At 36.4% G+C, this 25,000-nt stretch overlaps 2 protein-coding genes and 1 long non-coding RNA gene across 10 annotated transcripts in view; 2 read left to right on the forward strand and 1 right to left on the reverse strand.

The window, feature by feature from the left end:
• The window catches only part of xylb (xylulokinase homolog (H. influenzae)), a 36,216-nt gene extending 25,994 nt beyond the window's left edge, over nt 1–10,222 (reverse strand). For 5 of the 7 annotated variants that reach the window (XM_043226730.1, XM_043226733.1, XM_043226731.1 and 2 more), the window contains exons 1-12: nt 10,086–10,222; nt 9,511–9,593; nt 8,574–8,643; nt 8,297–8,377; nt 7,414–7,500; nt 6,096–6,224; nt 5,951–6,019; nt 5,180–5,252; nt 3,777–3,895; nt 3,588–3,669; nt 1,856–1,896; nt 947–1,062 (exon numbers count right to left, since the gene is read on the reverse strand). In XM_043226730.1, coding sequence (XP_043082665.1) covers nt 947–1,062; nt 1,856–1,896; nt 3,588–3,669; nt 3,777–3,895; nt 5,180–5,252; nt 5,951–6,019; nt 6,096–6,224; nt 7,414–7,500; nt 8,297–8,377; nt 8,574–8,643; nt 9,511–9,593; nt 10,086–10,139 — 1,004 coding nt within the window. In that variant the 5' untranslated portion in view covers nt 10,140–10,222. The other 2 variants (XM_043226732.1, XM_043226735.1) reach the window with 2 other exon arrangements.
• A 3,897-nt stretch (nt 10,223–14,119) lies between these two features.
• On the forward strand, nt 14,120–23,522 carry nub1 (negative regulator of ubiquitin-like proteins 1). 2 transcript variants are annotated; one of them, XM_043226400.1, is made up of 15 exons: nt 14,120–14,136; nt 14,304–14,485; nt 16,506–16,673; nt 16,750–16,814; nt 17,177–17,241; nt 17,313–17,480; nt 18,347–18,435; nt 18,561–18,667; nt 19,572–19,758; nt 19,839–19,946; nt 21,327–21,479; nt 21,558–21,704; nt 21,994–22,050; nt 22,142–22,319; nt 23,060–23,522. In XM_043226400.1, the coding sequence occupies exons 2-15, from the start codon at nt 14,384–14,386 to the stop codon at nt 23,218–23,220; spliced, it is 1,755 nt and encodes a 584-aa protein (XP_043082335.1). In that variant the 5' UTR covers nt 14,120–14,136; nt 14,304–14,383; the 3' UTR covers nt 23,221–23,522. The 2 variants fall into 2 exon arrangements, with proteins under 2 accessions (XP_043082335.1, XP_043082336.1); XM_043226401.1 differs by lacking the exons at nt 14,120–14,136; nt 19,839–19,946 and having other exon boundaries at nt 14,194–14,485.
• Nucleotides 14,130–25,000, forward strand: part of LOC122329810 — an 18,977-nt gene continuing 8,106 nt past the window's right edge. Inside the window, exon 1 of the long non-coding RNA XR_006247951.1 lies at nt 14,130–14,231. This is a non-coding gene — a long non-coding RNA (uncharacterized LOC122329810). The remainder of the gene's footprint in view (nt 14,232–25,000) is intronic.

The following is a 25,000-nucleotide window of genomic DNA, read 5'->3' on the forward strand; positions in this document are numbered from 1 at the left end:
TTAAAAACTCTACAAGGTCAGGCGAGTCTCAAAAAGAGCACCCCATCTGACTCAAGAGCAGAAAACACACAGAAATCACTTCATTATGACACAATGACCAACACAGAGAAAAGTCATAATTAACCCTTAAATATAGACCAAAAAATTATATAAACATTACAATAAAAAATGTGTCATTTAATTTCAATTCTATAAATATAAAAACAAATTGAAGCCTGTTTTTTAATAAAAACGTTTACCTGAAATTTCCATTAGAGTAAATTTTTCTAATTATAAATCAGTGAGAATTAATTCATTTAACACTGAAGAACCAGATCAAGGTGTCTTTGACAGCAATAGTTATTATTAGACAACAGATAATTAATTATTCATTATGGTTCAAAACGAAAAGAAAAATATTCACGAATACGGTCTTATTAACATATTTCAATCAAATAAAATTATGCCTCTTTTTAAATATTTTTTAGCCTGTTACGGAGAAAAACAAAATCGCTATACAATGATTTCTATTTAAATAATAATAATAAATGAAATGCAATACAGCAGATACACTATTTTGTTTTTGCATATTAATAAAAATCATCAGTGTTTTATCTGACAATATTATATTCCACACCAAAAAGTTTTTTTTTTCCCCATTTATTTAATTTATTTTCTGTTAACTCTATTATCATACATGAAAATTGTTTTATTCATTAAAAAAAAAAAAAAAATCACATAAAAGCAACCTAGATTGTTATAATTAAATGCAATACAACTCATCTGTTTTTGTTACAGTAAGGAGAAAAACAAACACAAAGTAAAAAAAAATAAATAAAATAAATAAAAATAATATAATATTATTTATTATATATATATATATATATATATATATAAAAAGGTCTTAATTTTGTGCCTGGTGATGTCTGACAGTATGAGTGTTTAAGTGTGAATGTGTGTGTTTTACCAGATCAAAGCCATGTAGGCGCTGCAGTCCACCGGGTTACAGAAGATGTGGCCCTCGAGGCCGGGTCTGGGGGCCCGGATCCACAGAAAGACCGTATCACTGGTGCCCAAACTCACCTGGAGAAACCAGAACTACTAACCATCACTAACTAGTCCCGTCCAGCCGACACAGGAACATTACGACGGTGGAAGAGTGCTTTTGACGTGTTTCTAAAATGATGCAATGTTTAGTTTCGAAACCAGAAAAACACTTCTTACAACGTTCTATTTTCACCCTGAATAAAACGTTTATTTTTAATATTCTAAGAATTATTTGAATATTATTTGAAGGTTCATAAAACACAAAACATTATTTTTTATCTTATTATTTAGCCAAAACATTATTATAATTTTTTTATTTGATTTATTATGTACTTATTACTTATTATTTGACCAAAATAATGTAATATAAACATTCTAAGAACGTTAAACTGTCCTTTTTTTTATGATTAAAACATGATTTAAATGTTATAAATACCGTCTTATAACATTCTTATATTCTATTCTTCATGACTTTTACTTTTATCTGAATTCTAAAAAAAAATTTAATTTTTTTTTCAATTCTAATAATTATTACTAACTTGATTTTTTACCCAAAACAAGTTACAAAAGTTTTACAAAATTCAATTCTTTTAAAATGTCAAATGTTCTTGTTATAATAATAATAAAATAATAAAAAAATAATTTTGCTTTATTTTAAATATTATAAGAATTACAATATCATTTATCTTATCACACACACACACACACACACACACACACACATATATATATATATATATATATATATATATATATATATATATATATATATATATATATATATATATATTTATTTTTTTTTATAAAAGTGTATTAGTAAGTCACTCACCGCTAGATCTCCTTCCTGAAGCCTCATACCAGCCAGAGATCCTGAAACGAGAAACATTTCTGATCATTAAATCAGACAAATAAAGGTCTCTAAGCAGAGAGGAGGTCTTGAAAGACGTCAGAAACCTAATAAAGATGTCTCTAGGATTATAAAGACAGACGAGCATCAGGAAGAATGTGATCTGGTTCTGAAGGAGGCTGTTAAAGCCGAGCACACAGGAACAGAGCCGGAGATTTGATGTGTTTTTATCTGTGACTGTAGTTTAATGACGGGCGGTCAGCGCTGATCTGAAGGCCTTGCGGGGAAAAAACATTCAATAAATCACTCGCTAACAGGAGCTTCAGCAGCGCAGAGAAAAATCACCCCTGAATACTAATATCAATACATCAGGAAAATTCATTTCAGCACTTTGAGGCAAAATGGAAACGCTGTCAGTCTTCACCAGCTGAAACACACCGGCGCTTCATAAAAACGAGCCTTAAATGAGTCAGTTTGAGTTTAAATATATTTATTATTCATTCAAATAAAAACAGCATTGTAGGCTCTTTTCAAGTTTTTACCGTTTTAATTATTGGCTGACAAAACTGCTGTTTCATATTATATTAAATATTTTTTTATAATAATTAGTATTACACTTAAAGTAATTGTTTGGTGGTATATACACACACACACATGTTGATTTTAATTGAATATATATATATAAATAACCATTATTTTATAACTGATATTAATTCAAATACACACAGTATATAGAGAGAGAGAGACAGAGAGAGAGAGAGAGAGACAGAGAGAGAGAGAGACAGAGAGAGAGAGAGAGAGAGAGAGAGAGAGAGAGAGAGAGAGAGAGAGAGAGAGAGAGAGAGAGAGAGAGAGAGAGAGAGAGAGAGAGAGAGAGAGAGAGAGAGAGAGAGAGAGAGAGAGAGAGAGAGAGAGAGAGAGAGAGAGAGAGAGAGAGAGAGAGAGAGAGAGAGAGAGAGAGAGAGAGAGAGAGAGAGAGAGAGAGAGAGAGAGAGAGAGAGAGAGAGAGAGAGAGAGAGAGAGAGAGAGAGAGAGAGAGAGAGAGAGAGAGAGAGAGAGAGAGAGAGAGAGAGAGAGAGAGAGAGAGAGAGAGAGAGAGAGAGAGAGAGAGAGAGAGAGAGAGAGAGAGAGAGAGAGAGAGAGAGAGAGAGAGAGAGAGAGAGAGAGAGAGAGAGAGAGAGAGAGAGAGAGAGAGAGAGAGAGAGAGAGAGAGAGAGAGAGAGAGAGAGAGAGAGAGAGAGAGAGAGAGAGAGAGAGAGAGAGAGAGAGAGAGAGAGAGAGAGAGAGAGAGAGAGAGAGAGAGAGAGAGAGAGAGAGAGAGAGAGAGAGAGAGAGAGAGAGAGAGAGAGAGAGAGAGAGAGAGAGAGAGAGAGAGAGAGAGAGAGAGAGAGAGAGAGAGAGAGAGAGAGAGAGAGAGAGAGAGAGAGAGAGAGAGAGAGAGAGAGAGAGAGAGAGAGAGAGAGAGAGAGAGAGAGAGAGAGAGAGAGAGAGAGAGAGAGAGACAGAGAGAGAGAGAGAGAGAGAGAGAGAGAGAGAGAGAGAGAGAGAGAGAGAGAGAGAGAGAGAGAGAGAGAGAGAGAGAGAGAGACAGAGAGAGAGAGAGAGAGAGAGAGAGAGAGAGAGAGAGAGAGAGAGAGAGAGAGAGAGAGAGAGAGAGAGAGAGAGAGAGAGAGAGAGAGACAGAGAGAGAGAGAGAGAGAAAGGCTTTGTTTACCAGGATTGTCTCCGGTGAAGGACACCACTTTACAGCTCTCTGGGAAACCAAAGCGTTCGGTGTAATACGGAGACACACAGCCCTGGAAACACACACACACACACACACACACACACACACACACACTATATAAGCAGCTGACACTCCATGTGTGAGATACTGATAGAAGGTAAAGAGTGTATGTTTGACCAGAACGGCTGTAGACGGCGTCAGATCCCCGAGGAGCTGAGATAACTGAGGAGCTGTGGAGTCCAGACACACCTCTGACCACTGCTTCTGAAATATATCCATCAGATTCATCCCTGAGCCTTCACACACACACACACACACACACAGACACACACACACACACACACACACACACACACACACACACACACACACACACACACACACACAGACACACAGACACACACACACACACACACACACACACACACACACAGACACACACACACTTTTATATATATAATATATATATATATATTTATTACATTTTTATTTAAAATCTACATTATAACAATATTTTGATGTATGTAAATTCTCCCATTTATATTGTAATACTTACTAATAAAACATATTTTAATTGTGTGATATATATAGATATTATTTTGTACTTAAATATGTACTACACGTGTATATAATACACATAAATACACATGTAAAAAATACAATTGCAATAAATTAAAGACATGTCATTAATATATATACAATTTTTAATTTGTCTTTCTCTCTCCCAGACTCTCTCTTTATACACACACATACACATATATATATATATATACAGAGAGAGAGAGAGAGAGAGAGAGAGACAGAGAGAGAGAGAGAGAGAGAGAGAGAGAGAGAGAGAGAGAGAGAGAGAGAGAGAGAGAGAGAGAGAGAGAGAGAGATATATAGATATATATATATATATAGATATAGAGAGATATAGAGAGAGAGAGAGAGAGAGAGAGAGAGAGAGAGAGAGAGAGAGAGAGAGAGAGAGAGAGAGAGACAGAGAGAGAGAGAGAGAGATACAGAGAGAGAGAACAGAGAGAGAGAGAGAGAGAGAGAGATACAGAGAGACAGAGAGAGAGAAGAGAGAGAGAGAGACAGAGACAGAGAGAGAGAGAGAGAGAGAGAGAGAGAGAGAGAGAGACAGAGAGAGAGAGAGAGAGAGAGAGAGAGAGAGACAGAGAGAGAGAGAGAGAGAGAGAGAGAGAGAGAGAGACAGAGAGAGAGAGAGAGAGAGAGAGAGAGAGAGAGAGAGAGAGACAGAGAGAGAGAGAGAGAGAGAGAGAGAGAGAGAGAGAGAGAGAGAGAGAGAGAGAGACAGAGAGAGAGAGAGAGAGAGAGCTTATATTATAATTGATATTAATTTAAATATGATTGTATGAGCTTCAATGCAGTTTAATTACGAAGACTTCAGACATAGAGAGGAGCTTCTTAATAATTCACATCTTAATATTTCAGCTCACAGCGTCTTCATTTGATCTGGGCTTTACAGAAAATCATCTGCAAGTTATTTATAATGCATCATTTCTTGACGTTGCAAATGTGATCAGAGATCTGAGAAGGGAAGGAGGTTTTCAGCAGACCGATGAAGGAAATACCGTCACTGAAGTCGATCGGAGCATAATCACCGAGGAACAGAGAAGAAGCGAAGCTGCTGATGAGAGAGATCCTCTGAAAACACACCAGACTACATGTTATTAACACAAACACACGGGTAATCAGCTACATTAACATCCATTCAACTCACGAGGAATATTTATTCATTACTGAAGCTGCTTTAACTGATACTCATATTTTGTAAATATTGTAATTATTCAGTTAATAACTTAATACAATTTATTATACTAATTTACTATACATGAAAATCTATTTATATATGCATTCATATATTTTAATTAATGCTGTCAAAAGATTAATCACAATTAATTGCATCCAAAATAAGTTTTTGTTTTCATAATATATTTGAGTACTTGACTAATTACGTATATATATATATATATATATATATATATATATATATATATATATATATATATATATATATATATATATATTATATACTAATTAATATATATATATATATATAATAATATCCATGAATTTGGGCTGGAAAATACCAAAGCATTAATTTATTTTTGTGCCTGAACTAAAGTAAAAAAAAAAAAAATTTAATGTACAGTAATTTTTTATATCTTTATATCAAATAGGTAACAAAATGTTAATTTCTTTAATTTATATGAATTAAATATATTAATAATTCATAATGTGATATATATGAATATTTTTAAATTGGTGTTAAATGAAATTACATTTATTTTCTTCATTTGAAATGGAAATCATTTCACATCTATAAGAACATAGAGTTTCACCTCCGTCTGTCTGAACTCATTCGGCTTCGAGCGATGCATCTTAGCGATCTGGTTCCCAGTGAAGCGCTGCTGAGCAAACACACGACACGCTCAGAGACAGAACTCAGGTCACTGCATGCATTCGTTTAGCGCAGGTTTGGCTCACCTCGTACGCTCGAGAGCCCGTGATGTCCGCGAGACGCTGAGCGCCTCCTACTGACCGCTCCAGACACTGACACTGACCCCGGGTGCTCGAGTCCATCCACACCGGACTGTCCTGAACCGCAAAACACTCCTGGGACGGACACGCACACACACACACACACACACACACACACACACAGACACACACACACACACACACACACACACAGACACACACACACACACACACACACACACAGACACACACACACACAGACACACAGACACACACACACACACACACACACACACACAGACACACACACAGACACACACAGACACACACAGACACACACAGACACACACAGACACACACACACACACACACACACACAGACACACACAGACACACAGACACACAGACACACATACAGACACACAGACACACAGCACACACACACACACACACACACACACACACACACACACACACACACACACACACACACACAGACACAGACAGGTCACACACACACACACACACACACACACACACACACACACACACCACAGACACCACACAGACAGACACACACACACAGACACACACACACACACACACACACACACACACACACACACACACACACACACACACACACACACACACACACACACACACACACACACACACACACACAGACACACACACAGACACACACACACACACACACACACACACACACACACACACACACACACACACACACACACACAGACACACACAGACACACACACACACACACACACACAGACACACAGACACACACACAGACACACACACACACACACACACACACACACAGACACACAGAGACACACACAGACACACACAGACACACACACACACACACACACACACACACACACACACACACAGACACACACACACACACACACAGACACACACAGAGACACACAGAGACACACAGAGACACACAGAGACACACACACACACACAGACACACCGGTATGCAACTAAGAAACACAACATTCATATATTTTTCTCTCACACTTCCACGGATGCATGCATGACATTTTTATAATTCAATCATTTTCAGTCGTGTGTTTATCGTATCAAAACAGTTACACAACGACTGTGCGTGTGACGCTTCTGCTCTGTGTTTCAGCTTCTGTCACACATCAGGTGAAGTATTAACGGTTAAAGCCGGACGTTGGACCCTGTGTGACGGGAGAGGAGGTGTGTGTGTGTGTGTGTGTGTGTGTGTGTGTGTGTGTGTGTGTGTGTGTGTGTGTGTGTGTCCTGAAGTGCTGGTCACCTGTAGCTGACGGTGCAGCCGTTCCTGAGGGTCCAGATGATTCAGGGCTCGTCTCGCACCTTTCCTCCAGAACACACTGCCATGTTGCTGAAACACACACCGATTAAATCAACGACGACAGAACCAAACAGAACCTGCATGAACACACTCAGTGCTACAGTATAAACCCATAAATAAACACACATATACATAAAGAAATATGCAAAATCTGCAAAATGACTAAATGTAAATGTAAATATATTCATGTATATATATATATATATATATATATATATATATATATATATAATATAAATGTAAATATATATATATATATATATATATACATATATACACACACACACACACACACAAGGGCAAAAACTATAACAATACACATAACATAACATTATTACAAACACATGATTGCATATATTTAGAGAAATATGCTGTTTATATTAAATATTTATACATAATATAATAATATAAATATATATACAAACATGTAAATATTTTCTAAATATATATTAAATGTATATATATGTTTTTTTTTTTTTTTTGCGCTAAACATGCACACATTTTGTGAGAAAAATATAATATAAAATGTGAAATATGTTTATTTTAAAGCTTCAAATGGCATTTATTTTTACATTCATATATGCTAATATCAGCTATGTATTTGGAAATATCTCAATATTTATTTGTTTTTTACTGAGACTCAAAGTTTTAAACCGCTCCCAGGACATTTCTATTTAATACAGGCTCTCAATAACAGCTCGGCTTGACACATTTTACCAGGTTAAAAAAAATAAAGATGCCAAAGATCTGTTAATAAATCAACACACGACACGATTACTTTCAGACGGTCACACAGCATAAATAATAATCATAAATAAATGCTCACCTGTCCACTGCCTGAGATAGCTTTGACTCGAGAGAAATCAAACCCATTGCTTCTCATTTTCTCCAGAAGAACATCCAGCGCCTTGCGTTCAGACAGAAATCACGTTAAGAAACACAATTAACAGCACGACGATTGCTTAATTATTAATGATATGCACCGATATGATTTCCATTTCACAATTGCAAATCAAATCAGGAATCCTTCTACATCAGGCACCATGCACCGGCCCTTTAAACGCTGTCTATAATACACACACATCTAGTCTCAGTGTGTTTACCTTCACCCACATGAGCGCCGGAGACGTGACGGTCAGCTTATCATCCTGAACATGAACCCCTCCGTGAGTCCTGACCAGAAACACAACCATCCACAAACAAACACTGAATTACTGCACAATATTACCATTGAGAATTCCTGGTTAAATCAATGAATATGCATTTTATGCTCGGACCTAAAAAGGTTTTATTGGCTAGAACTAATAATAATAATTCATAGTGCTGTGATTATTTGCAATTAATCACATCCAAAGTTAAAGTTTGTTTACATAATATGTTTGTGTACACGTATATACACAGATAAAATATGATATATATTTGCACTGTGTATATTTATTATGTGTACATAAATACAAACACATGCAAGAAATGTAATATTTGTATCTTAAACATATTTATATATACATTTAATATAATGTATATAATAAATAATAATAATAATAATAATATTATATATATAAGCACACACATGTATAAGCATATGTCTAAGAGAAATATGTTATTATATTAAATACTTATATATAATAAATATATATATATATATATATATATATATATATATATATATATATATATATATATATATATATATATATATATATATATACACACACACACAATTACATATTTTGTAAACAAAAACTTTTATTTCGGATGACATAGCATTATATATATATATATATATATATATATATATATATATATATATATATATATATATATATATATATATATATATATATATAGAATATAATCATAATATATCAAATTTAAATATATTAAAAAAATATGCATTAGTGAATTGATTTAATCCATTTTTGTTTATTTTAAATATTTACGTTTAAAACTATTTATTGGCCAGAAATTCCTCTTCAAGAATTATTATGCACTTTTATCAGAAAAAGAAATATAATAAATAAGCAAATAGTGATACTGTACCTGAACTCGGGCAGCTCGCTGTCGAACTGAACGCTGTTCTGATGAATCACCTCAAGATTTCCATCAACAGCCACCACTTTCAGCTTCAGAAACACAAATCAAGACATCACTGAGCCTTTAAACCTACCATGTTAGTTTTTGCATTTGTTCACTCTCATTTCTGACAGGTTCACATTTCTTATTCCCTGAGAACTGACTCCTAGTTGTATGCAATTAAATAAATAAACTGTGCACCAAAGACCCGCAGCAGTAATTACATTTAGATTACTTTAGTGTTTGTTTTTCACACTTTGAGCATGTTGACATCTTATTATCGATGCACAGACGTTCACAGAGAGCTAGAGACGAATCAGAAAAACACTAAACAGTATTGAAAGCAGGTCAGAAACAGAAAAAAACTCAAAACAATGCTCCCTCGACGGGAAGCACAAGACAACATCTTTTATACATCGTTGTAAACAAATCATAATCATATATTTCTATCTCGCTCCATCGATGTAGTCCAACTTTTGCACTTATTCTATCATAACATTACTTCAGAACATTATCCGTCACCGATATGAGGGTTAATCTACCTGTTGCGTGCTGAAATCGAACCCCAGAAAACAAGAATCAGCTCCAGCAGCCATTTAGATCACAAACATCCCGCCATCGAGCGCTACACTGTAACGAAGACTCGGCTTGTTAATATTCATGAGGACTCTAACGCTAACTTCCTAGTCACGTGATCTAATTAACATTCGCAAGCCGTCCCCAGAGCGGGATTCGTTCTTTCGCCTCGCTTGGTCACGCCTACACGCCGCCGCCAGCCAATCGTGTCAGCGCGGCCTCATTAATATTCAATACCCAGCGAGCACGTGATGTAAACAGAGCCCTTCGTCCGGCGCCCTTAAAGGGACCGCGTCGCCTGCAAAAACATGTTTTGTTAAACCTAGCGAACTTTGATCTTTGACCCCGCCGTGCTGGCGGTTTAATCATTGCCGTGCTTTTCAGAAATGCGTATTTATAATAGTGGAGGTTTTTTTCAACACGGGAAGCTGAAACCATTCAAGCGCGTGCAAAAAACATCTTTCTTTCAAGTGCACGTGTAAAACAAAGCAGCCAGGCAATCTGAGCTCATTTTATTCCAATAAAATAGTATTAAATAGCATTTTATGAAAGTGAATTGGAGCTCGCAGTGTGCTCAAACGACCCAAGACTTTATTTATGCATTAATGCATTAATGTTCGTGCACTGCTGCTATTAACACGTTACAGAATTGCGTCGTATGTCGTGTTATTTAAACGTTGGGTGCAATTCACCTGAACAAACTGCATAATGCACTTTAGGCAACATGCAAAATGATTGGGTTTGTGAATGTTCACCTCACCCGTTGCATCAACAATACTGAGCAAACATTGTGACAAATTGCTTGATTAATGAGTTCAGCTGCATTATTTTATTCTTGCAATGCCTTGCTTTTCTCTCTTTTTATTCTACAGGTGTTTTGGCCAGACTCGGCACAACACAAGATAGAAATATAACGCATTGCTGCTCCTTCTCGCCTTCGTCCTGAGAACGACCTTGACCTGCCCTCTTCTGTTTGCGTTTTAATGCAGCTCTCGTTGGCAATGCCCTCAAAGCACACACGCACGTGAAGAGAGAGCCTTCGGGTGGACAGGTCGAGCCGCGTTTAGGACTACGCTGCAATAGAAGCAGGTTTCTGCGGACGTTCTCGGGATGTGCTGTTGCTGGTATCTGTGGAGAGAGATCTGGACGGAAGAGGAGAGGATGGACATCGAGCTTCTAGAAGAACAATACAGCTCCATCAGAGAGAAACAGAGACGACAGGCTCAGCTCGTCTGCTTCAGGACAGGCAAGAAGCAATGTTTGGGTTCGCAAGTGGAGTTTAGGCTCTCTGATTCGTTAAATGAAGCAGCAAAGAACAGCAAAGCTTCTTCTGAACTGAGAGTCTTTCACTGGAGAGCTTGCTCGGAGCTTTATCCTTCGTGAAGTGTTATGTGTTAAAAGTCGTAAAGCGATGAAGTTGCATAGTTAGATCAGCAGAAAAACGTGGATTAGCTCTACAGCGAATCAATACCTTTACTCAAAGTTGTGCTAAAACCTAAAACCAAAACTTTTTTCGTCCGCTTCGAAGTGTACATGATCCAGAAACAATAGCAAACGCATGAATTAGCCATTTGTAGTCCATGTTTAGTGCATTTAAATCATTTGCACTCATGTATATTAATATTTTGTGTCACATTTTACCCATGGAGCATTATTTTAAGTTGCAAATGTTCAAATCTTACAACTCAGGGTTATTATAAATTATTAAACCTTAATCTAAAACCATAAATATTTTTTGTTACTTTGAAATTTTGACTAAAGTATATATATATATATATATATATATATATATATATATATATATATATATATATATATATATATATATACACACACACACACACATATATATATATATATATATATATATATATATATATATATATATATAAAAATTATTATTTTTTTAAATAAAATGCAAATAGAAAATAAATTAATTACAAAAAATAATAAAAACTAAATATAAATTAATAAAAAAAATTGTAAGCATTTCCACTATTCCACTACCCTGGAAAATTTCCACCACTTTGGAAAAAAATTAATAAAATACATTAAAGGCATTGTGACAACTTGCCCCAACCTCAAAGCTAAGGGGTTTTTTTTGTGGTGATTTAAAGTAGTGCTTCATCATGTGACGTTGTGTTCATCTTCAGCACCAAACGGCTCAGAGATGAGCGTCACGAGTCCGGTGGAGGTGCTTCCCGTGTGTCGGATCAAACGCTCTCCTTCGGCCCCTGAGAGCGGAAGCGGCTCGGAGACACATCACCTGAAGCTCTCCTCTCCGGCGGTCCTGAGCAGACACCACCCCTTCCCTCAGAGAAAGAGCCTGAAGAAATCAGAGACGGCCCGGAGACTGGGCCTCTACGCCTCGCTCTGAAAAACTCACCTTTCTGCCGTCAAACAGGTTTTATCTGTACATCTATTACAAAGAAGTCAGCATTTAAAAAGAGAGAGAGAAACACAGAACTAAACAAAAACATCTTATATTAAACTCCTTTCCAATAACACTGTGAAGCACTAAATACAAGTATGCGTCTAGGAAATATGAACGAAATAGTTGAATGAAAGTTATGATCAAACATTAATAGAAAGTTATCAGCCGTTTCATAATGTTTTTTTAACTATACAGCATTCATGGGACGCATTAATAGGACGTTTGTTCAATATTTCAGAATATTCGCGCGAGAAAAACAAATTAAAAATACAGGGAAGGATGTTTTTTAATGTTTCTAAACTGTCCGGCTTTCTCGTCGCGCTTAGAACGTTGTTTGAACGTTACAAAAACGTTTTTGCAGAGTTCTGTAAGGTTACAAGAACGCTCCACGACCGACATTTATATAAATGACATTTACATGAATGATATTTTTCCAGGTTTCTTGCGGTTATAAAATGATTTAAAGGTAACAAAAACGTCTTCTAACTTTATTTTTCCCCAAATGATACTTTAAGAAAGTTATGAGAATGCTTACCAAACACAAATAACATCATAAGCAAGTTCTAGAAAGCGCTGAATGTTTTCTGACTGAATATCAAATATTAATATCAATAATGTCACTTGAAGAATGTTTTGTCCCAACATTTATATGACCTTCAGAGGAACACCAGTAGTATTCTGCAGTGACCGAAAGCAACAGCTGATTATGAATATTCATGCAGACTGTAAACAAACATTCATTTCTTGACTTCAAATCATGCATCGTGTTACTAATTGTTTGTTTGTATAGTTTGCTCAATCAGGGATTGTCAGATCAATATTTGATATACACTGTACAATTAGATTTTTTTTTGTTGTAAATAAAAAAACATGTTTTTTTGGAGTATGTTTTATAGGAAAATACTATTTCAGTCTTTCAGCTTTGACATTTCTGGTTGACATTTCTTTATAATTTATGATATTTACTAGCAATTTCTGAGTGAAAGGTCTTTCGGAGTACAAAAATATACACTTTAATACCCATGAATAACAACCGTTCATTAATAAAAAAAAAAAAGATAATTAATTTTTAAATAATATATAATTAAAAATAATATTTTTAATAATAAAATGAATGAATTGTAGTATGGACTGGATTAAAATAAAATAAATATTGTGGATTAATACATGCATCAAAATTATTACCTTTCTTGTAAACCTAATACATCCTCAATACACATCAATACAGTAAAAATAAACCAACAGGGTACTAAATAAATAAAATAAGGTTTTCATTGGAATAATACATTTATCACAATTATTATCTTTCAAGTAAACCTAATGAATTCTCAATATACACCAAAAAAATCTATAGGTATGTTCAAAAGAATGTTAAATAATAAGATAATACACATTCTATTTGATAAATATGTAGAAATAAAATATATAGTACAGCAAACATCTCATCCCCAGACCAGTAGGAGGTGCTAAAAGCACAAAAAAAGATTTAAAAAAAAAAAAATCACATGACGTATAGAACCGGAAGTGACAGTGAATCAGGAAAAAAAACAATAACAACATCACGTGTTCTCAGCGCAGAGTCGGTGAGACGTTTTTAACTTTTAACAATATATTTAACCACAGCTCACGAGTCTCACGTTAACAACACACACACACACACACACACACACACACACACGTGTAGAGGAAACGATAAAGCCTGTGAAGGGGCTGAGCTGTTACTTGACGCGTCTGAAGATCGGCTTTTCAGGGGATTTCCACTCCGCGGATGGGTTTCGCTTTCGGTTCCAGACTCTTCGTGCTTCACAAGATCTCCGGAGGTCTGTAGAGATGGAGGAGAAGCACATGCAGTCAGTGCTGATCTCTCTGCTGAGGCAGGATAAAGTCCAGCTCTGGACTGAGCCTTTCGTTTCTGACCAGCAGAAGATCCTGGTGAGTGGAGCACCTACAGCTCTGAGCCTTGAACAGCGCTGGACTACTTCCTCACTGCTTCAGACATACTGCTTACTCACTGCTTACTCCAGACATACTACTTACTCCAGACATACTACTTACTTCAGACATACTACTTACTCCAGACATACTGCTTACTCACTACTTACTCCAGACATACTGCTTACTTACTGCTTACTCCAGACATACTACTTACTCCAGACATACTGCTTACTCACTACTTACTCCAGACATACTGCTTACTTACTGCTTACTCCAGACATACTACTTATTCCAGACATACTACTTACTCCAGACATACTACTTACTCCAGACATACTACTTACTCCAGACATACTGCTTACTTACTGCTTACTCCAGACATACTACTTATTCCAGACATACTGCTTACTTACTGCTTACTCCAGACATACTACTTATTCCAGACATACTACTTACTCCAGACATACTACTTACTCCAGACATACTTTACTCACTTTACTCCAGACATACTACTTACTCCAGACATACTACTTACTCCAGACATACTGCTTACTCACTACTTACTCCAGACATACTGCTTACTCCCTACTTACTCCAGACATACTACTTACTCCAGACATACTGCTTACTCACTACTGACTCCAGACATACTGCTTACTCACTACTTACTCCAGACATACTACTTATTCCAGACATACTACTTATTCCAGACATACTACTCTCCAGACATACTACTTACTCCAGACATACACTTACTCCAGACATACTTACTGCTTACTCCAGACATACTACTTATTCCAGACATACTGCTTACTTACTGCTTACTCCAGACATACTACTTATTCCAGACATACTACTTACTCCAGACATACTACTTACTCCAGACATACTACTTACTCCAGACATACTGCTTACTCACTACTTACTCCTCTCCAGACATACTACTTACTCCAGACATACTACTTACTCCAGACATACTGCTTACTCACTACTTACTCCAGACATACTGCTTACTCACTACTTACTCCAGACATACTGCTTACTCACTACTTACTCCAGACATACTACTTACTCCAGACATACTGCTTACTCACTACTTACTCCAGACATACTGCTTACTCCAGACATACTTACTCCAGACATACTACTTATTCCAGACATACTACTTATTCCAGACATACTACTTACTCCAGACATACTTTACTCCAGACATACTTACTTACTTACTCCAGACATACTACTTATTCCAGACATACTGCTTACTTACTGCTTACTCCAGACATACTACTTATTCCAGACATACTACTTACTCCAGACATACTACTTACTCCTCCCAGACATACTACTTACTCCAGACATACTGCTTACTCACTTTTACTCCAGACATACTACTTACTCCAGACATACATACTACTTACTCCAGACATACTGCTTACTCACTACTTACTCCAGACATACTGCTTACTCCACTACTCCCAGACATACTGCTTACTCACTACTCACTCCACTCCAGACATACTACTTATTCCAGACATACTGCTTACTTACTGCTTACTCCAGACATACTACTTATTCCAGACATACTACTTACTCCAGACATACTACTTACTCCAGACATACTGCTTACTCACTACTTACTCCAGACATACTGCTTACTCACTACTTACTCCAGACATACTACTTATTCCAGACATACTACTTATTCCAGACATACTACTTACTCCAGACATACTACTTACTCCAGACATACTGCTTACTTACTGCTTACTCCAGACATACTACTTACTCACTGTGTACTCCAGACATACTACTACTACTTTCACAGATGTTGTAGCTCTGTGTCTTTCCCATAAACGTCTATTAAAACACTAGGAATTATTAGGAATTATTAACCTAGGAAATATTGTATTGTTGTATTTCAGATCAGTGAGGGTTGAGGCATTGGAAGTAATTGAGTAACAAGGATATGAACTGTGATATTATTACTGAAACACATTTTTTTTTTTGGTTTATTCAGGAACTGGCTCAGAAATACGTGTCAGTCACTGAGTTTTCTCTGGAGGAGGTGATATCGACTCTGGAGAGCATCAGAGCAGACACCAGCAGAAAAGATGAAGGGAATAAAGAGTTTAAAGAGACGTCCGTGGCTTCGCTGGAGCTCCATCTGCCCAAGAGAGAAGGAGAGGTGCTGCATTCACATCCAGTGACTTTACACAGAGGATTCAGTGACTTAACTCCTGATATTTTGTTTTGTTTTAAAGAATAGGAAAAGGAAAGTTCATTTAAAATTAAAACTGGACATCACCGCAAAAGAGCTGAAGAAACGGTAAGTAAAAAATCGTACAGTTTATCTCACAGTTCGGCCTTTTTTATTTATTTATTTATACATTATATTTTTATATTTATTTTTAGTTTATACAACACATTTTTTACTTTTTCGTCTTCCAATTTTAAAGTTTATATTGCAAAGCTTTGACATTTTTCTTGCACTTTTTCTATAATTTTCTATTATTATTCATTATATTATTTTATTATTATATTTAAACTGTAAAAACAGAATTGTGGGATTCAAATTCAGAATTCTGGGAATAAAATATTTGTTTGTTTTTTTGAATTGATTGGCAGAAATGCCTCCCGTACGTTTTTTCGTGCAATTCCCTTTTCAGTCCTTTGTGTTTGGTTTTAAAGGATCAGAGAGGAGCATGGACTCGAACACTTTAACCTGATTTTGACGGGAAGATTACTGTCTCCAGGTAAATGACTGACCGTTTATATTTGCCGTGTGAATTCCTGCGTGTTGTGACATGGCCCGTGTCACTTTAAGGGAAAAGACTCGATGAACAGAACGTGAAGAACAACAGTAAGGTCATGGTGCTGGTCGTGTCTTCGGAGCAGGAGAAGACTGAGATGCTGGAGGAAGAGGAGAAGAAGCGGCAGCAGGAGGAAGGACTGCAGAGAACGCAGAAGGGTTTCCAGATCCTGTCAGAAAGAGGTGAACGTTACAGTCCCTCCGAAGTCACTCTTTTATTTGCAATCTTGTACAATTCGTCGTTTGGCTGCAAAATATTCACAAAAAGCAATCACCATGCACAGAAAGGCGCTTAAATACAATCAAAATCATGTCAAAGTGCCCAGTATTTGTGTGCAGATATTAGCTGGGCTTGTGCGTTAGATCTTAAAGTGACAGCAGCCTATACAATCATATACAAAAGTATTTGTTATGTTTATTATTGTACATCTAGTGTCGTGCATGATATGCTATAACTGGTGTCTGAATTATGAAAAGAACATTTTAAACAAAATACTTTCTATCTGCTAATTATTTTTGAAATCTTAGTGGTGCTGATCCTACAAACCTGTCTGAAGTGATATATATATATATATATATATATATATATATATATATATATATATATATATATGAATATGTGGTCAAAGGTGAAAAAAGGTTTAAGTATTAATTGCAATTTTGTTTGTTTTTCTAAATATTTCCAACTAAAACCAACTGATGACACGTTAAGAGATGAATTATCTTCACCCCAAAGTCTAATTAGCTTTAATTTTACATTTTTAAATCCTAGGTTTTTCCCCATTTAATTGAACGATATGCTTCCGTGTTCTTTTTGTGCACTTTTTCATGCACGTCGTTTGAAGTTTCTCATGAATATTGTGTTACACTGAATGACAACGCAACATTATTTCAACCAAATTTTATTCTCCAAAAACTAGTTTGAAGCATTAAAGGCGGACACTTTACTTCCGTTTAAAGTGCTTTCTGTGGACATGAAGTTGATTTAGTGAATTTCTCATCGTTATATCGCATTATCGTTTCATAATTAATATTTCTGTGTCCATCAGACGGGAGTGAAGACCCGTCTACCACCCCGTTCTTAGAGATCGCCGATCAGAAAGGAAATCCTCTGCAGATCCCTGACAGCGAGAGGAAGGTGAATCCCATTGTCAAGTTTGTCTATAAATGTGTTTTCCAGTATCTCCTCATGAACTGGTGGGATGTTTTTTCTCTTAAAGCATTGCTTTAGCTTTAGCGGTAACGTCTGCTTGCATTGCTCAGGCTCTGATCCTGGCGATGGGTTTCCACGAGAAAGGTCGAGCGCTGATGAAGAAGAGGAACCACAGCGCTGCTCTTTCTCACCTGGCGCAGGCCGACGAACAGTTCAAGTACTGCTTCTTCAAATCTTAAATACGTCTCATTTATTCATTCTTATGAAATACAAAGCCTTAAAGTTCTATAGAATACAACCCATTGGATTCTTAGAATAGGATTCATTGGATTCCTATGCAATATGGCTCATTTAAATCTTATAGAACGTGTCCTGTTTGATTTTTGATTCCTATAGAATAAAACTAATTAAGTCTTTATATGAATCAAAGCTTGACTTGAATGAAGCACATTTGATTCTTTTTGATTCTTGTAGAAAGACACATTTGGTTCATTTTGATTCTTATGATATGACACATTTGATTCTTAAAAAATTAAAGATGTGATTCTTATAGAATATGACACATTTAGTTTGCTTGTGGAAGATGTTTTGGAATTGTTTGATTATAGAAAAAGGCACACTTGATTCTTATAGAATGTAACACATTTGATTCTTAAAAAATTAAAGATTTGATTCTTATAAAAAAGGAACACATTTGACTCTTTGACTCCTATTTTATAGAATAGGAATTGTTTGATTCTTATAGAATGTGACTTTTGATTCTTATCAAATGCGACTTGTTTTATTCTTATAAAATAAGACTTGATTAATTCTTATAGAGTGTGTGACATTTGATTCTTAAAGAGTACAACTTGTTTAATTCGTATAGAACATGACTCATTTACTTCTTATAGAATACCGGTTGTTTGATTCATATAGAATATGACATATTTGATTCTTGTACAATACGACTTGTTTAATTCTTATAGAGCAGGACTTGTTTGACTCGTTAACCTTTGATTCTCATACATGAAAAATACAACTCCTTTGATTCCTTATTGATTATGATGCGATTGATTCTTCTAGAATATGAGTCGTTTGGTCTCAGTGTTAATCCAGTCGTGTGTGTGTGTGTCGAGCAGTAAGTGTAACTCGGCGCTGCTGAAGACGGTGGATAACTACGCTGTCCTGCAGCTGGATGTGGTGTGGTGTTATCAGGCTCTGCAGCAGCTCGACTTTCTGAACGACGCTCGACAGCGTCTGGAGCGAGCCGAGGACTGCTTCAAGAGATGCTACGGGGAGCAGCAGAGCCGTCTGCAGCAGATCAAGGTCTGAGAAACACCTCCAGCGTCACACACACACACACACACACACACGTGTGTTTACAGCGCATGTCACGTGTTTCTCAGGGTCACACCGGAGGAGAGGACGTGCTGTTTCTGAGGCTCTATCTTCTCCAGAGTCTGCTGGCCTACCACGACGGCAACAAGAACCAAGCGTTAAACAAGCTCAGAAACGTAAACGCTTACCTTTTCAATGATTCTTTTTCTATTACATTGAAATACAGGTTTCAAAAGAGCCTTAACTGCTCGTAGCGCGCTTTTAACATGTCGTTGTTCATATTAGGCTCTTACAGGTAGAGTTACACAGATAGTTTACTTCTAAAGAAAGTGAACAGAAACACATATCGCATAAACAATAAAATACTTCAGAAGTATAAAAGAGGACTTGTTTCTTAGAATATGGCTGTACTTTTATTGTGTATGCCAGTTCATATTTTTGTGATGCAACTTAAGGTACACTCGTAAATAACCGAACTGTGTGTGTGAACCGTATTAAGGACTGACACCTGTATTCTGCTGCTGTGTGAACGTGGCCTTATAATAATATAATAATAATAGCTTCATTCTAAAAACAATTCTTTCATTTTTTAGAATGTGGCTTGTTTGATTCTTATAGAACATGACTCAGTTGATACTTGTATAATATGGCTTGATTGTTCTAGCATTTTGATTCATGTGATTGTTCTTATCTAGAATATAACTCGTTTGATTCTTCTAGAAAATGACTTATTTAAAATGTTCTAGATATGACTCGTTTGGTTCTCTTAGATTTTTTCTCGTTTGATTTTTCTAGCGTTTGACACGTTTGGTTCTTCTAGAGTATGACTTGTTTGATACTCTTAAAATATGACTCGTTTGATTCTTCTAGAGCATGACTCGTTTGATTCTCTTATATTTTACTCGTTTGATTTTCTATAGTTTTACACTTTTTTGATTGTTCTAGACTTGTTTCACACTTTTATGACTCGTTTGATTCTTCTAGAGACTTGTTTGATTCTTCTAGAATATGACTCGTTTGATTCTTCTAGAGCGTGAATCGTTTGATTCTTCTAGAGCGTGACTCGTTTGATTCTTCTAGAGCGTGACTCGTTTGATTCTTCTAGAGCGTGACTCGTTTGATACTCTTAAGAGTATGATACGTTTGATTCTTCTAGTTTTTGACTCGTTTGATTCTTCTAGAGCATGAATCATTTGATTCTTCTAGAGTCAAGTCATGTCAAGTCAAGTCAAGTGGATTTTTATTGTCATTTCAACTACATATAGCTGTGCAGTACATAGTGAAATGAGACAACATTTCTCCAGGACCTGGTGCTACATGAAGTCACACTTACAACTTACAACAAAATACAAAAGAACTCAGATACTGAGCTAAGACAGTGTCTTAGGCACATAAAGTGCAAAGTGTGCAGACTAGTGCAAACCCAGTGTGCAAACTAGTGCAAACAGTGCAAAGACATAATCAGTGCAAGAGCACAAAATACATGACTCACTTGATTCTCTCAGAGTTGGCCTCTTCTAGGTTCTTCTAGAGTTTGATTGGTCTATGTTGGTCAGGTGGACGAGCTGTACGGTCAGCTGCGTCTGGACCCTGAGAAGATGCTCCAGCTGATGGCTCTGGGTTTCTCCGAGCAGGAGGCTCGCCTGGGTCTGAGAGCCTGTCGAGGAGACGTGGAGGAGGCCGAGAGACTCATCTCTCAGAGGAAGAAGGTGCTGCAGAACAAACACATTCACAAAACAGCACAGTCTTTCCTCTCGTGAGTTAAACACGAGCTGATCTCTCATCAGGAGAAGAAGGAGCTGAAGGAGCGAGAGCGAGAGAAGAGACAGCGCCGTCTGCAGGACATCAACACGCTGGTGGAGCTGGGCTTCAGTAAGAGAGACGCCGCCAGAGCCCTCCATCAGTCCAGAGGAGACGTGGACAAAGCCTATGGGGTCAGAACACACACACACACACTCATTGGTGTAATGCATTGTGTTTATGCAGTTTAAGGTTCAAAAAGCACATTATTGGCGTGTCCCGGCGCTATGACACAAAATAATAAAACACATTACAAACGAGGCATTTGTTGCATCCAGTGGAGATATAATTACTGATTATAATGACTTTTATTATTATAATGATTTATTTGTGTTCAGCTCTTCTGGAACAGTGTTTTAAACACAACGCTGATTTCTAGTTGTGTCCTCAAAGTAGTTTTGGTGATGTTGTGATGTTCTGCAGGTTCTGCTGGACAGTGCTGAAGCTCAGAGATCAGACCGATCGACAAACCTGGATCAGGTGTGTGTGTGTGTGTGTGTGTGCACGTCCACGTGTCTAGCTGTGAGATCCACATAATGATGATGATGTGAGTGTGTGTGTGTGTGAGCAGCTGCTGGCGCTGGGCTTTGAGAGGGACATGGCTGACTCGGCGCTGAGGATCATGGGAGATGACCTGGCTCAGGCCACTCAGATGCTGCTGGATAACCTGGGCAAGGTTCCTCCGGAGCTCCTGTCTCCATCACCTCCATCCTCCTCCTCCGAGGAGCCCAGCACCTCCGACTCCGCCGGTCAGACCTCCGTCCACTCACTGACCAATATATCATCAACACACAGAAAAATGATCTGTCCTTTGTGTAAAAAAAAAGAAAAATACAGAAACTAATCTGATTATTTTAAATAGGACAAATCAAATAATGTAAATACAAAAATGCATATTTCCGAAAATTTATATTTAAAAAAACAGCATAAAAGGAAAATTAGATGAATACTAAAAAAATAAAAAATACATATAATGTTATAACTACAAGTTAAAAGAACAATACATATACAAATATACAAACATCATATATATATATATATATATATATATATATATATATATATATATATATATACACAAATTTATATAATGCTATTAGTTATTAGTAATAAAAAGTAAAAAAATGAATATGTGCATACATAACTATCCCCAAACAGTAATACATCCTGTACTGTATCCTTAATAATTTAGAATACATGAAGATTTAAAATATGGAAATATGAAAATATAAATGACAATTAAAACTTTAAATATATATATTAAATTGTATTTAATATATATGTAATATACAGTTTGTGTGTGTGCGCATATATATGTGTGTGTGTGTCTTCATATTATTACTTATTATGCATATTTATGAATGTTTTTGCATTTATTTTAGTAATGTATTATTTTATTATCTGGTAATAATGATGTGTTTGCTATAGAGACATGGTCAGTGCGAGCTGCAGGTGTTTGAGCTGTGTGTGTGTGTGTGTGGATGTATAGCGTCCGGCTCGAGTCGTCTGGACCAGGAGCTGGTGAACGAGGTTCTGGAGGACATTCCCAGACATGAAGAAGATTATCTGGACGTGACTCTGGACGAGGAGAAGCAGCTGATGGAGCAGATCAGATCCATTCTGGAGAAACAGAGCTCGTCCTCCGGATAAACAGCGCCGAGGAAAATCTGTGTTTCACTAAACCTTAAATCTATACAGTGATGATAATAGTAATATCCGTTCATAATTAATATTCTGAAGCGTGATCAATGATGTACGTCAAAGAGCGATTGATTTATCTTTATTTAAAGACTCGCTGAAGGGAACTTGTTTGTTTGGTTTGATTCTACACTAATTCAGTTAAAGCTTTCATACTTTTCAGTTTGATTCTGATTCTTGTTTCCTTGTTTATAATCTTCAACTTCAGATGTTTGCTGAACGTGCAATAAAGGTTTATTCGTTGTGAACGTTGAGAGTGTTTGCGATCTCATTTTTTTATTCTCACTACACTTCATTACAATTCATGTTGCGAATGAAAAAAAGATTACTGGACTGTGGTTCTTAGCAATTATTTGTGAAATTAATTTATGTGAAAATCTGAATTGAAGTAAATTTACTCTAATTTTTAAATTGTAGATTATAAAGAATGCTTTCTAAGAAATCTTCCTAACTTATTTCAATTCCTTAGCACATCCCATACAACACAAAAACCTGATATGAGATGATATAACAGAAACTATGCACTCTCTTTTTTTCTAGCACGTTAGGTACAGTTGCTCCTTTACGCTTAAGAAAGATGAAAGAAAACAATCTGACTCCATGGTATACTGAAAATACTTGCACCCTAAAGAGAGCAGCGTGGAAAATGGAGCGCAGGTGGAGAAAAACTCAATTAGAAGTATTCCGTATTGCCTGGCGGGAGAGTATCCTGTCATACAGAAAAGCATTAAAAACTGCTAGATCTGATAATTTTTCATCTCTTTTAGAAGAAAACAAACACAACCCCTGGTATTTATTCAGTACAGTAACTAAATTAACAAAAAATAAAGCTTTAAGAGGTGCTGACATTCCCCAAGAGTATAGCTGCAATGAGTTCATGAACTACTTCTACTTTATCATCTAAACCAGCAACATGTATGTTAGACCCTATTCCATCTAAACTATTAAAAGATTTGCTTCCAGAAGTCATAGATCCTATTTTGACCATTATTAATTCCTCATTGTCGTTAGGATATGCTCCCAAAACCTTTAAACTGGCTGTAGTTAAGCCTCTTATTAAGAAACCACATCTTGATCCCAAAGATCACGGTTTTATCTCGTTAGTGCTATTAGATCTTAGCGCAGCGTTCGATACTATCGATCACAACATTCTCTTGGATAGACTAGAAAACTATGTTGGCATTAGAGGAAGCGCCTTAGCATGGTTTACATCATATCTATCTGACCGCTATCAGTTTGTGGCATTAAATGAGGAGGTATCATATCAATCACAAGTGAAATATGGAGTTCCTCAAGGCTCAGTGCTAGGACCGTTACTTTTCAACCTGTACATGTTACCTCTGGGAGATATTATCAGGAGTCATGGTGTTAGCTTTCACTGCTATGCTGATGATACTCAGCTCTATATTTCAGCGCAGCCTGGTGATACACACCAAATTGAGAATCTAACAGAATGCATAGTCGATATAAAAAGCTGGATGATGAGTAACTTCTTAATGTTAAATTCTGAAAAAACAGAGGTGCTAATAATTGGACCTAAAAACCCACATATAATAATCTAGAACACAGCCTATCACTTGATGGCTGCTCTGTTAATTCTTCATCATCAGTTAGGAACCTAGGTGTGCTGTTTGACCGCAATCTATATAAATAAGGTAGATCTGTAAACTGGTTTTTCCAAAAACATATATCTATAGACCAGAGCTGGCAGAAATATTAATTCACAGAACAA

This window comes from Puntigrus tetrazona, chromosome 24 (genome assembly GCF_018831695.1).
Source record: "Puntigrus tetrazona isolate hp1 chromosome 24, ASM1883169v1, whole genome shotgun sequence".
NCBI classification, from domain to species: Eukaryota; Metazoa; Chordata; class Actinopteri; order Cypriniformes; family Cyprinidae; genus Puntigrus; species Puntigrus tetrazona.